The sequence below is a fragment of the Herpailurus yagouaroundi genome, unplaced genomic scaffold (assembly GCF_014898765.1).
Source record: "Herpailurus yagouaroundi ecotype Mexico unplaced genomic scaffold, PumYag 159, whole genome shotgun sequence".
In the NCBI taxonomy this organism is placed as follows: Eukaryota; Metazoa; Chordata; class Mammalia; order Carnivora; family Felidae; genus Herpailurus; species Herpailurus yagouaroundi.
This window is the reverse complement of record NW_024412400.1, coordinates 78,977,718-78,992,537: the sequence shown is the minus strand read 5'-3', so window position 1 is coordinate 78,992,537 and position 14,820 is coordinate 78,977,718. Positions and strand designations below refer to the sequence as shown.

General features: G+C 45.3%; 1 protein-coding gene across 8 annotated transcripts in view; it reads left to right on the top strand.

The window, feature by feature from the left end:
- The window catches only part of MASP1 (MBL associated serine protease 1), a 61,055-nt gene that overhangs the window by 16,205 nt on the left and 30,030 nt on the right, over positions 1-14,820 (top strand). For 6 of the 8 annotated variants that reach the window (XM_040481060.1, XM_040481062.1, XM_040481059.1 and 3 more), the window contains 2 exons: positions 10,732-10,909; positions 12,741-12,872. In XM_040481060.1, coding sequence (XP_040336994.1) covers positions 10,732-10,909; positions 12,741-12,872 — 310 coding nt within the window. Of the gene's footprint in view, positions 1-6,256; positions 6,353-10,731; positions 10,910-12,740; positions 12,873-12,896; positions 13,139-14,820 lie in introns of those variants that run through there. The other 2 variants (XM_040481064.1, XM_040481065.1) reach the window with 2 other exon arrangements.

The following is a 14,820-nucleotide window of genomic DNA, read 5'->3' as shown; positions in this document are numbered from 1 at the left end:
CGGTTAAATACTGACAATGGGAGGTGATGACCTTCTGTATAAGTTGTCTCCAATAGAATTTAATTAATTGCAACTTTCCGAAACGGAATTGTTAACGATGGCTGTGTTTTAACAACCGGCTGCAAAATCTCCAAAAAGTTGACCCTTTGCACTTATAAACTGGTGGCAGCCAGCTCTGCCACCCTACTGTCTGGGGAGGTTAGGGTGACACATGCCATGAGAGGCAGGGCGGGCACCCAGGTCCTTTGGTCCTTGTTCCTGTGCTCTGCAGGAGTTTTCCCGTGAAGATCTGAGGATGTTCATGAGGGCCCGGGGCTGGACAGGGTCCTTGGCAGGAGCAGAAGAATATGCCAGCTCACACATTCCTGGGAACTCTGCCTGGGGACCCTGGCCTGTGGCAGGCCCCTTCGCTGCCCTCAGCCCTTACTCAATCACGGCTTACACCCCCAGCCTGACTGTGACATACCTTGAGCCAGGCTGCCTCTGCTGCAGAACACAACCCTGCTGTGTTTTCTTGCCCTTGGACTGTTTTCGGGCTCCAAACAGTTTGAGGCCCAGCCCCCCCCCACCCCACCCCCACCCCTTGTCTCTGAGGGGATTTGCATGTGAATGAGCCTGGCTCTGAAGTTCCAGAAGGCACGGGGTGGGGAGTCTTTCACAAGCTGGAGAGAGTGAATCCTTCCTGGCCCTCCTGCCCAGCCCCAGTTCCCAGACTCTCCCGCCTACCCCCTCTCTACCCCGCTCCTGCTGGGACAGTGGGCATTGCCAGTTTCCCACCTGCGGGACGCCCCGCTTCCCAGGCTCTTAGAGCCCCTCCCTGCCAGCCCTCTTTTTCTCCCCATGCTCCTGCTGCCTGGAGACCATCCCCTTTTCTGTCCAGAGCCCTTCTTGCAAAAGGGCAATCCTTCCCGGGAGCAGTGGGAGTCTTGGACTCCGAGGACCCGCCAGCCATGGCTCAGGCCCCCACGCCGTTAATGGTGCCTACCATTTCCATGGACACAATACCCTCTTAGGGGCTTACCCAGCTCTGTTAGGAGCTTTTTACTGTGATGAACACATAAGTAAGAACACCGTACTGGGACTATGGGACACACCCCTGCCGTTACCAGGCCATGTGGCTTTGAAGGGGTTACTCCGTGTCCCTGAGCCTCACTTTCCCCACGTAAGAAAGAGAAGAGATAAACTTGGTAGCCTTTCATATCCTTTCTATCTCTGACCTTCTGTGGTTCTCTGATTCCAGTGACTGGACCAGGGCTGGAAGTCAGGATATCAGGATTTTGTCTCAGGTCTGCTACTCCTAGGCTGTGTTCCCTTGGGGACTCATGTCACCTCTCTGGGCTCAGAATCACAATGTGTGCCTGAAGTGCATTCCTTGCAAGAGAGCCAGCAGAAGCAAATATAATAAAGAAGGTGAAAATACCTGTCAGCTGGAAAGTTCCACACAGAGGAGGGAAATGACTGTTACCAGTGCTATTATTATTATTATTATTATTATTATTATTATTATTATTACCTTATGGCCAAATGACTTGGCTGAAACCCAAGCATCAACCTCCAGCCCCTCTGGGGCAAGGCCAACTTGAGCCTTAGACCCACCAGCTGTGCTATTTTACTTCCATGGCTTTCAAGAGCTTCCAGAATGCAATACACAAAATGCACTCATACGGACACACACACCTCCTTTCTTCTCTAGTCCCATGTTCTTGTCTGGAATCCAGTACCTGTAATTTGCTCCTTCTCGTGATCTTTAGCTGAAATCTGGGCAAGTGTGTAAAGTAGAAGATTGAGCTGTCGAGCCCTGGCCTGGTCCCTGGAGGTGATAGACTTACTGAGAGGGTGGCTTCAGGAGCACAGAGCACTCTCTTGCGAGTCAGAAGTCCTAGCCCAGGGCTGCAAGTGAATCCCCGACCTCAATTCCCACATCTAGAGCAATCCTTTGTTTTTTGTTTTTCTTGTTGTTTTTTAAATATAATTTATCATCAAATTGGCTACCATACAGTGTGTAAAGTGTGCTCTTGGTCTTTGGGGTAGATTTCCGTGGTTCATCGCTTACATACAACACCCAATGCTCATCCCAACAAGTGACCTCCTCAATGCCCATCAGCCATTTTCCCTCTCCCCACCCCCCATCCACCCTCAGTTTGTTCTCTGTATTTAAGAGTCTTTTGTGGGTTGACTCCCTCCCTCTCTGTTTGAAACTATTTATTCCCCTTCCCTTCCCCCATGGAATAGAACAGTCCTTTGAAACACAGGGAAGTGAAGAGATTCCTGGACTTATATTCCCTTGCGGGATGGAAACTTTGAGAGCTCCCTCACATTCCTCTGTGAAATCAGTGTAATATCCTCTGTCTGTCACTCACCTCCCGGGATTGCCAGGAGACGCCTCCAGTGCAGAGGACCAAAGGAACTTAAGATAGATGCCACCTGCCACATGAAGTGTCCGGGCTGTGAGGGGTCTCAAGGTGCCCCTCCCTCTCCATCGGCCTGGGCTCTGGGGTCCTCACAGGATGAGAAGTCTGTGCTGATGGCTTCAGTGAGATCAGGAATGAAGGTGTGAAATTGGAAACCAGAGGGGATACGGGGAGAGTTCCAGTCTCTCCCTCTTCTTCAAACAGTGAAATTACCCCTGCCCACCCAGCAGGGAGTGCAGAAGGGGGTCATCTTGGATGACCGGATTTCGGCAGTCTTGTTCTTCTCACTGACGTCCTGAGAGCTGACTAGATTCCAGGTGCCCTTCTAAGTGTTCTACGCATATGAACTCATGTCACTTTCACAACAGTCCTGTGATATTAACGCTATCGCTGTCACCATTTCCCAGATGAGAAAACCTGTATACGGAGCGTAGCCGTTTCCTAGGGCTGCCATCACAAAGCACCACAAACTAGGTGGCTTATAACAGGAATGTATTGTCTCACAGCTCTAGAAGCTTCAAGTCTGAAATCAAGGTGTTAACAAAGCCACTCTTCCTCTGAACGCTCTAGGGAAGAATCCTTCCTTGCCCCTTCTGGCTTTTTGGTGGTTGACTGCAATCCCCGGCATTCCCTGTGTGTGGCAGAATGTCTCCAATCTCGGCCTCTGCCTTCACACTTGACTCTGTGTGTGTCTCTGTGAACAAACGTCCCCCGTATAAGGACACCGGTCTTTGAATCATGGGTCTACCCTAAGCCAGTATGAGGTCATCTTACCTTGACTACATCTGCAAAGACCTACTTCCGGATAAGGTCGAATCAAATCCAAGGGTTAAGACTTGAATATATCTTATGGGGGAGGAGGGCCACAATTCACCTACAACACAGAGAGTTTGAATGATTTTCCCAGCATCTAATAACTGGTGAAGACTCATGTGCAACTCATATAAAGATGAGGTCCCACATGATCCAGTGTCAGTAAGGGATTACATTAAAAAAAAAGAAGAAGAAGAAGAAGAAAGGAAAAATTTTGGTGGCGTCTAGGTGGCTCAATTGGTTAAGCACCCAACTCTTGATTTCGGCTCGGGTCATGATCTCATGATTCATGGGATTGAGCACCACATTGGGCTCTGCACTGACAGCACAGAGCCTGCTTGGGATTCTCTGTCCCCCCCCCTCTCTGCCCCTCCCCTGCTAGAGCTCACTCTCACCCTCTCTAAGTAAACAAACACTTTATATATAGTATATAGTATATATATACTATATATATATATATATATATACAATATATATATGTATATATATATATAAGTGTATATATGTATATATGTGTATATATATACTATATATATATACAATATATATATATGTATATATATATAAGTGTATATATGTATATATGTGTGTATATATATATATAAGTATATATATATATATATATAGAGAGAGAGAGAGAGAGAGAGAAATTTAAGAATTGAAAGCAATTCACAACTCAACTCACTTTCTTGAGAAACCAAACCCAAACAGAGATGCTTTTACTATACTCTTATATGCCCCCACCTCGCTTTCTCTCTCTCAATCTGTCTCTGTCTCCCCCTTCTATTTCTTCCCCCAGTCTCCAAGAACTCCACACCAAAGAACTCTTCTGTCTCCCCTCCTCCATCCACTTACACCCCATCCACTGACTCCCCCTTGGACTTCATGATCACAAAAACCATTCATGCACCGCCATATGTGAATTTTAGTTATTCTGAGTTTCTTGATTGTTTTATCAGAGTTCTACTTCTTACCATATTATCTGTGTGGAATTAAAGCAAAGAGCCTCACCTCTTTTTCAGCCCTGTTGGGACCCAAGGGCTAGAAGAAAACGTTAGGAGGGGACAGAGTGGGGAGGAGTCACCATACCAGAGATTCAGGTGGTTGTAAGAGACAGAGGGACTGCAAACCAACCCTGAACTTCCAGGCTGGGTTAGTTGCCGCTCTTGTGTGTTCCCTGTTTGTTGACCTAAACTGACCAATTTTATGCCACTGGTAGAATGAGAAGGAAGTAGCTTTGGGCCCAGGTTTCTTTTTAAAATACTTTTAAAATATAGAAACAGAAGAAAGAAAAATTACCTGCAGTTCAACTAGCCATTGTTAACATTTGCTCTAATCCTTTCTCCTTTTTATTTTCAATGCATTTCTTCGACATAATGCATTGTGGTAATTACGCCATGTATATGTTTAAATTTTTTTTTTTTAACGTTTATTCATTTTTTGAGACACAGAGAGACAGAGCATGAACGGGGGAGGGTCGGAGAGAGGGAGACACAGAATCTGAAGCAGGCTCCAGGCTCTGAGCTGTCAGCACGGAGCCCGACGCGGGGCTCGAACTCACGGACCGCGAGATCATGACCTGAGCCGAAGTCGGCCGCTTAACCGACTGAGCCACCCAGGCGCCCCCCATGTATATGTTTAATATGCGTAATATAACCTACTAAGAAAGTTTCCAGATCATTGCAAATTCTTCATTAATGTGATAATTAATGCCTAATATTTATTAAGTTAAGGCTCATTTAGACTGTTTCCCCTAGAATTGGATATTTACCTTTTTTTTTTTTAGTTTTCTATTATTATTAGCAGTCTATTATGACTGCTATAAACATCTTTGTCGCAAAAGGTTTTTCCACATTTAGGATATCTTCCCCTAAGTGTTATTCCCAGATAGGAGGCCAAGCAAGAACTTTGTAGGTGGAGGATAATCCAAACAGCCTGATCTGTCTTAGAAGGTAGTGAGTTTCTCATCTTTGCAGTTGATCTCAAGAAGGAGGTATGATTTTTTGATAGGGGTGTGACAGGGAGATAAGGAGTCAGGCCAAGTAGCTTCCAAGGCCCCAAGAACCTATGAGATGGTAATTCTCCAAGTATCACTTCATAAATGTCAGTCTTTCCCTTTGTCCCAAATTGCTTCCTACTCCCCATAGCATATCTATTCCTGTGCAACAAACCACTGTAAAACTTAGTAGCTAAAACAACATACATTTTACTTGCTCAGATCCTTTGGTCAGAAGTCTGGGCTAGGCTCACAGGATGGTCTTTGGCTGGATTTGCCTGAGGTCATTCGAGGAGCTCTAGTCATTTAGAAGCTTAACTGAAGCTGGAAGGTCCAAGATGACCTTCCAGATGGTGGTAGCTGTCAGCTGGCTGGTCGAGAGACCTCGATTGGGATAATTCCTCTCTGGCCTGTGTGACCTTTGCTTCTCCAGTAGGCGTGACAGGGCTTCCTCACATGGAGGCACACAGGGAAAGAGCTACAAGGCCCCGTGATGCCTGCAAGAGCCACAGGGCCCCTTGGAAGTGGCACACCAGCTCCACATGTCACATGCCTTTTGTCAAGGCAAGTCACAAGGCTTGCACACTGAAGGACTACTCCTTCCAGAAGCGCCTTGCCACGCACAGCTAGAAACACATACTGACGCTTTCAACACTATCCAGAGATCTCCTTAGCAGATCCACAAGTGCACTGTGTACATTTTTCTGCCATCTACATTGTCACGGGCAGGTTGTACCAATTGTCTCACCACTACGTGACGCAGGTTGTCTTTGTCAAGCTCCCCCCGTGGCGGTTTGCTCATTGCTCTTCTAACCTCTACTTGCTAGCCAGTCCCAAAACCCAAGCCAAGGGTCCTGTTTGCTACAGCCCCGTACTTCTGACGCCGGCACCTGCATCAGCCAGAGTTCAGTGAGGAAAGCAGAGTGAGAAATTGCTCTGTGAGCAATGAGACGTAAGAGCTATTTGGGGCCTCAGAAATCACATGACTAGAGGAGAAGCTGGGAAAGTGAAAGCAGGACTGGGGAGCCGGAGGACCACGGGCACTAATCAGTGCTCCTGAAAACCGGATGTGGGTGGAGATGTTGGCACCTGCAGGGGAATGTGAGAATCCAAGACCTTCTCGGAAGCCAAAGTAGGCCCATGAAGGGGGGCCCACGGGGAGAGGTCTGCGAGAAGCTGTTGACTCTGAACACCTCTGAACCACCCACAGAGGTGGAAGCTGTTCAGAGTGGGTGGTGGGTCTGAGCCACTGTTGGTCAGCAGAGCCAGTAGTTGGAAAGAAGCGCTGACTGCAGAGTGGAGGAGAGTGAGGGCAAGTGGAAACCCACTGGGCGCATCTATGTCTGTTCATTCTCCGTAGCTGATCACAAAATAGCCTTCAGAGAGTAAGGACTGTTGTGTTCTAAACTCACACATGCCTCTCTTTTGGCCCCCTGTACCCTGGAGCTATACAGAAAGGGAGATTCTGAGGAATATCGTTCCCAGATTAACTAAATTGACCGCAGAATAATCCAGCACATTTCCTGAATATCTGCCTAATTAAAATATCTGCTGGCCTGTCTTAGTTTTGCCAAGGTTTGTGCTGTTTCTACTAAGTTGAAAATTCATAGAAAACAGACCCTGGCTTCTCTTCCTTAGATCTCTCTTCCCAGCTCCCTGTCCTCAACACCTTTCCTATGGCAGGTGGTGATGGGAAAGGAGGGATTGTGGAGCTTCTGAATACCCCCGGACTTCACTATTCCCTTAGCCTAGAAGCTCCTCCTGCTTTCCCCAACTCTACCTACTATTTCTACCTCCCTAATTCCTATTCATCTTTCAGGCCTCAGTTCAAAGAACATTCTGTTCTTCCTAAATGTTTTATGATTCCCCTCAGCTGGATGGAATTTGTTTCCTTCTTTAAACCCCTGGGGCTTCCTATCTTTCATTGCTATAACTATGCCCTGACAGTTCCTGAACACATACCCATTTGAGTTACTTATCTTACTCTCCTACTAAATTTCACATTCCCAGAGGCAGGGGACTTGCTCATTAAGCTCATGCAACAAATAAGTAATTTTTGGCATCCTCCACATTACAGTCCAGACAGAATTTGGTACATAAATATTTTTTGAATTGAGTTGAAAGAAAACAAATTGAGGACATGCATCCATGTGTTGGGGCCCTAAATAACAATAGCCTGAAAGGATATGGTTGCCATAATAAGAAATAGAAAAATGAAGAGTCTGTGATCCCCGGCCAGATGGTTCTCTATTATTATGAATTTTGTGTCTTCATTTGATAAGGTACTTCCCACCATCATGTTCACATGATGACCCTAGAAATGGGACAGTCCGAACAGAAGCCAGGGCTCAATCTTTTGCTTGTGCTCAGAGGTAAATGATTTTTGTAGAATTTTACAATTCTTAGCAGGGGCTGCAAATATTAACCAAGGTCAGTGACCCTTCTGTTTAGGTTATGACTGGAGCTGTCACTGAGCCACATCCTCTCTGGGAGACAGTCCATGCCCCCAAGATAAAGTTTCAAGAGGCCCTCGAGCCAGAAAAGTTGTTTGGCCAAGTGCCTATGTCTTTTGTCATGTACTCTCTGGGCTGGTGGGTTCCTTTCTCCAGGGTCAGAATAGTTCCAAAAGCAAAAGTGCCATCAGGAAATGCTCATGGTTATCTGTCTACTCCTGAGCAAGTCACTGGCCCACTCTGGACCTCAGGTTCCTCTAGAAGGAGGGGGATTGAAATAGCTCTTACAGGTCCTTCTCTCCCAGCCCTGATATGCCAGGACTCTATTCCGAGCGGCAGGCTGAATTCCCAGGCTTCCAGAGCCTTCTATCCCCTGTTCCTAAAGATATAGATGGCTGAGATTTTCCCATGGGCCTCAGCCAGAACATGCTTACCTGTTGTCTGGAATAGTGTGGCTCTGCACATGATGACTGTATATCTGCCATCATGAAAATGTCTTTTATCCTGCAAGTTATGAGGGAGTTTGTTATCACAGACCCTCATTATGTCTCCCCGTGATCCAAGTTATCCCTGGTTGATTTCACTTGAAAGTGTCCATGCCCCAGGCACTATAGGATCCAAGAGACTTTGGGGGATACCAAAGTACAAGCAGGAAGCTGCTGAGTCTGAAAGTGTTAATGCTCAAGTCATATGACTACTCGTTAACTAACTGATTTTGTATGGCATGGTTATAGACCATAAACAAGTTCAAGTTCACCAAGTTCTTCAGCAGAAAACAATTGGTGTCTTGAAAATTCTGCTCACCATCCTCCAGTTGGCCTATTGAATGTGTGGGTGTAACGACTTGTTAGAATACTAGTATATCACAATTAGAAGAGAACATAGAGTCAGCTAGTTCAAACCCCTGTTTTATCAGGTGGATAACTGAGAGTAGAGAGGAGGCAGCCCTGTGACTGTTTGTGGTAGAGTCAGGAATAGAGCTCAGGACCTTCAACTGCCAGGTCAGGATATCTTATATTATCAATATTAGAACTCAGAGTTAGAGGTCACCAAGATAGGGTCCTCCAGTTCACGCCTTTCCTAGGCCTTCACTCTGGTTTCCATTTTACAACATATTTCAGTTAATAAACTGATTTTTAAAAAGACACAAAATAAAACACTACATAAAGGAGACCTAAGAATTGCAAAGGCATTATAGTCCAGGAATGTTCGATGCAGGGCATGCAACATTAAACAACTCAATATCCCCAAGATGACTCACATTCATAATAATGTCCTTGGGTCACCAAGAAAGGGTTAGCATGTTTCACCTACGAAAGCAGGGATTTGTATAAAGCACTTTAAAAAGCATTACACTAAATAACAATAATGATGATGCTGATGATGGTTATTATTATTGATTATGGTCAGGTAAAACTTCGGCTATCTGGAAAACTCAGATAACCAAAATAACAAACAAGCCATGGTGGCCAAGGAAGTGACTGTGTACAGATAGGTACATTCTACAGTAACAAGGCTGGTGTGAGTTTGGCTAGTATCTGCAGAGAAGAGGAATAAACAGCAAAGCCATGATCTCATCTTCTGTTTACACTTCAATTCCCAAAGTTAGTGATTAATTGTCCTTGTGTTTTGTTGCCAGGGCAAATTGTTTTTCTTTAAAACTCCCACTTATCTTAAATAAATAAATCATTAGTTTCAAAACAGAAGTGTCAAATGTCAAGATACTTCTGACATACTAGGCTAATGAACAAAACAATGAATGCATTAGAAGCTACTAGAGGTACGCAGAGCCTTTGAGAACTTTCCCTTAATGACTTTAAAAGGCATCAGAATCATTCTTGGTAAGAGATTTTCTCACGCATCTTGGCTAAAATGTCAATCTAGAGGTTGCAAACACAAATACAGCCTCAAAAGAATTCAGTCAGTGTAAATGATAGAGTGGTAGGTAGGCCAAGTATTCATAGTCAAATAAACATACCAACCAGCTACCGTATTGTACTTCCCAAACCAAACTCACACAAAATCAGCTTTAGGCACCCAATTTAGGCTCGCCGCTGGGGTCTCTGAATTTACACAGGGTCTCTGGCTCCTCCAAGGAAGGGAATTCTTTTAGCAAACAGGTAATTTTTGCATCTGAGTCTTAACACAAACACAAATGTTTCAGGGATGATTCCAGTCATTTCTGAATTATTAAGACTACCTACTAAATATAGTTCTAATTATATAATTTCCCTGTTCAAAAGTTTCCAGTGTCTTTTCTGTACTCAGAATTAAGAGTCACATAGTGTTCTTATGGTATTCAAAGTCAGTTATAATCTCGTTTCAACCTTTCCTACGACTTTATGTTCCCACAGACTCCCTGGCTTCTTGTTCTCAGAAAGAGCCTCACACTTTAGTTCTTGGTAACAAACATTTGTTGGGTAATTGCTAGGTGCCAGGTCCTGCTCCATGAACTAAAAACACATCTACAAAGAAAACAAAGTCTCGTTCTCCTGTAGTTTCCATTCTGATGGGATCTTTCATCTTCTGAGTGCCAGTGCGTTCCCAGTGACTGCGTTCCCGTTAAAGCACTTGTCGCACCATATAACAGCTCTGTCTGTGTTTTCATCAGTCTGAATATTGGCTCCCCAGGCACAGCTTCATGCTTTACTCAGTGGCAGGCACACACTGAATGCTCAGTGAATGCCTCGGAGTTCGTTTCTCGTCTTTGGAAATGTGGTCAGTTTCTGTTGCATATGGAATCCATCTGTGAGGTTATCTAAGTCTGAGTTCTAATAGTGAGTTAGTTTTGACAGATGAGTCATTTTTTTGTCCATAGGATGACAAATGTCAAGCTACTGCTGATGGACCCAAACAAAGGAATGAGGCAGTGACTATGCAGCCACATGGACTTAACCCACACTGTGTCTTTCCTCAAGTCCCAGAGTCCCAAATCCTCTTTCTCTGGGTTTCCCAGGCTGCCTGGTCTGTTCAAGGGCAGCCCCTCCCTCTTTTCGTTTAGAGACCAAGCTAATTTTGGAAGCTACTCATCTTGTTCCCTTCCTCTTTGATCCCAAAGGTAGAAACCGAAGAGCAGGTGCTGGCAACCTTCTGTGGCAGGGAGACCACAGACACGGAGCAGACCCCTGGCCAGGAAGTAGTGTTCTCCCCCGGCTCCTTCATGTCCATCACTTTCCGGTCAGATTTCTCCAATGAGGAGCGATTCACGGGTTTTGATGCCCACTACATGGCTGTAGGTAAGTTGGAGAAATGGGTGGCTCACCCCAGGTCTCCCCTTCTCTCTAAAGATTAAAAGTACCTCATGCTCGTTTCTTTACAATGAACACCTACATACTCACCATAGATACTCTGCCATTAACCTCTTCCTGCATTTGCTTTATCACATATCTACCCATCTATCCATCCTCAATCTGGCTATTAATCCCCTCTTTTTGATGAATTTCAAAGTAAGTTGCAGACAGACAGTGGTACACTTTTTCCTAAATACTTACCCGTGCATTTCATTTTGCTGAAGTTCAATATCTATTCACAATTTTCCTTCTTTTAAAGTAAAATGTACATTCAGTGAAATGCATAAGCCTTCAGTACATTTGTTGAGTTTCAAAAATTTTATATTGTATGTAACCCAAGCCCCTAACAAGGTGTTGAGCTTTACCGTTAACCCAGAAAGTTCCTTTATGCTCTTTCTCAGTCACAGTCTGGTCCCATCTACCCTAGAGGTGACAACTGTTCTGATTTTTTTTTCCACTATAGATGAGTTTTGCCTCTTCTTAAACTCCATATAAATGAACGTACACAAAATATATTTTGGAAGTGAGGATTCTTTACTAAGAATAAAGTTTTTGAGTTTCAATCATGTTGTAATGCATCGGTAACTTGCTCCTTTCCTGGCAGAGTAATTTTCCATTGTATGAATATAATACTGTCCATTTATCCATTCTTTCATTGGTAGACACCTGCACTCTATCCGTTTTTTGACTCTCACTAATAAAGTTTCTATGCACTCTTGTACAACTCTTTTTGTAAACATATGTTTTCACTTCTGTTGGGTAAATAGGTAGGAGCAGCATTGTTGGGTCATAGGACAGGTGTATATTTAATTTCATAAGAAATTACCAGGCCTTTCCCAAAGTGTTTTTGTACTATTTTAGATTCCTTCACCAATGTACAAGAGTTCGATGTCAATTTTTTAATTTCTAAAATTTAAAATTCTGATGGGGTATGTAGCGGTACCTCATTATGGTTTTGATTTACATTTCTCTGGTGACTAGTGATGTTCAGCATCCTTTCATGTGCCTGTTGGCCATTCTTTTAGCTTTTAGGGGGAAATGTATGATCAAAATTTTTTTGATGTGTATCTATTTGTTTTGAAAGAGAAAGAGTGTGGGAGTGGTATAGGGACAGAGAGAGAGGAGAGAGAGAATCCGAAGTAGGCTTCTAAGCTGACAGCATGGAGCCCAATGTGGGGCTTGATCTCACGACCATGAGATCGTGACCTGAGCTGAAATCAAGAGTTGGGTGCTTAACCGACTGAGCAACCCAGGTGCCCTTGCATGATCAAATTTTTAAATTGGGTTGAGAACATGCGTTTCTTTAATGTCTACGTTCCCACTGCCCAGGGAAGTGGGATATATATATAGAGAGAGGGGCTGCATGGACTAGAAAGAAAGAATGGGTTCTGGAGCTACCCTACCTGGGTGTGAATACTGACTCCACCATTTATCATCTCTATGACTTGGAGTAAGTTCTTTAAAGGCCCCAACTGTCTGTTTCATCATCTGTGGAAAGGGGATGGTAAGAGTTCTACCTGCTATTATCACAACTCTTACGGGGTAGTGGCACCCGTGAGAGGCAGCTCGCCTGGCCTCGAACCTGGCTTTCGACGGTCTTGGATAAGTTGCCTCCGTTCTCTGAGTTCCAGTTGCCTCATTTGTAAATGGAGACAATGGCTACTTTGGGGTTTTATGTGAGGCTAACACAGGGAGTGGCCCATGTACAGAGCACATGGCTGTTGCCTTCATCGTCCCACGTGGACTGACTGACCAAAAGCCTCTACCTGCCCTGCAGATGTAGACGAGTGCACTGAGCGGGAGGACGAGGAGCTGTCCTGCGACCACTACTGCCACAACTACATCGGCGGCTACTACTGCTCCTGCCGCTTTGGCTACCTCCTCCACACGGACAACAGGACCTGCCGAGGTGGGGCCCAAGGATGACTCCCTATATCACCACTTTGTGCCATGTTTCTCAATAAGATTAGGGGAGGCTCAGAGGCGGAACAGATATGGAGTAGAAACAAGTAAAAATGAAGCCAGAGAGCTCTGCCTCAGATACCCTATGCCTGAAGATGCTGAAATGCCCGCCAGCCGGGAAGTCTGCGTTCAGGTTCTCAAAGGACCACATTTGTGAAGCCTCTAGGCCATCTTTCTTCCTGGACAGCAGGAACTTCTGCTCTCCTACTGTAGGTAACTGGCCTGGCCCCAGTTATGGGAAAAGCTGGGTTCCCAGTCCTTTCTCTCTCAGCCATGCACCCGGCCTCACCCAGCCGTTCCTTTACCTCTTCACTCCCCTGGCCTCACAAGTTCCTCTGTGATCGAGAGAACCTCAGTCCAGAGAACAGATGAGGAAGGAGAGAGGCAAAGACAGAGACAGTGAGGAATATGCCCCATTCCTTCCATCTCTGGTTTCCTGTCTTAATCAACACGCTCACCCTGCTGCCACCTCCGGGCAGGGCGAGGATGGAGAAATGGAAGACTTCAGCCACTTTCCATGAGGGCCTCCCTGACTAGTGGGGTTATCAGCACAGAAGCAAGTGGTGAAATGTAGCAAATGCTGTGGGCTCAGCACAAGTGACCTAAGTCTGCACGGCACTGTGAGCAGACATGTCCCAGAGATGGTGGCCCTTGGCAGAGTGGGAAGAAGAAGGAAAAGGAGAGTGCTCCAGGCAGAGAGAACAAATGTTCAGAGTCCTGGTAGAACTTGGCATGTTTGGGGCATTGCCATCAGATCAGTATGGCTGCAGGGTAAAGATCTGTGTTTTAGGAGGGTCACTTGGAAGCTGAGTGGGGGATCATTGGAGGAGAGAAAGGCTGGAAACAAGACTTCTTTTCCCTCCTCCTTAAAAAATGTCTACTTTCTTCTGAATAAAACCCTCATGTGATCCATCAGTATAAAGGAGGCACATACAGGAGTTTTCTTCAAGAGGGCTGTATTTTCCTTGGTTTTTATTCAGTAGGTATTTATTGAGTATCTACTACATACTAAGTCCGGTGGGGACTAAGAATGAGCAAGGCTTCTCAGTCTTTGTTTTCATTTTCTCCTCTGCCTCCAGGAGCCTTTTAAAACATTATCTTCCTAATTTCCCCCACCCATGAAATTTTAATACCACAGATAATACTGTATGTATGTTTATATACTGTATGTCCTGTCTGTGTATTATGCATAAAAAGAGCAACCTTGCCTAAAAAAAAAAAAAAAAAAAAAAAAAAAAAAAAGCCTCCATGGGCTAAATGCCACCCCCCGGAGAGTGCTTGGTGTAAGAAATGAAAAGAGGTGGGAATTCAAGAGGCCTCATCCTAACCATATTCTGCAGCTCACAGCTATAGGACTTTAGGTTAGCCATGCCCCCTCTCTGAGCCACAATTTTCTCATATTCAAATGAGCAGGATAAACAAGGGCTTAGAAAGGATTGACATCCCAGATCTGGGAGGGGTCAGCCCAAGGACAAAGGTTCAGTGGCAGATAAAGGGCCTTGGCAGGTCTAAGCCATGGCCAGGGTCCCAGGACACTGGATCCTTGGTTGCAGCTACAGTGGCGAACAAAGCAGAATCCCTGAGCTCAGGGAACTTACAGTCTACTGGGGGCAAGAAAATCCCCCAACAAATATATTGCACAATGTCAAGCAGTGGTCAGCCGCGTGAGGAGAAACAGAACGAGGTCAGGGGCCAGAGAGTACGGATATGTGTGAGTGTCCCGTGTTGGATGAGGGATCAGGAAGGCTTTGAACAGAGACCTAATGGAGTTCTGGGCTGAGGGGAGAGCAGACAAAGGAGGTCTAGAGGTTTCCGCCTACCAGTCTATCTCAAAACTTTTACTTCTCAGACCCCCTCTGCCCCACACCAATACCAGAGAAGCTGATGAGAAGGTT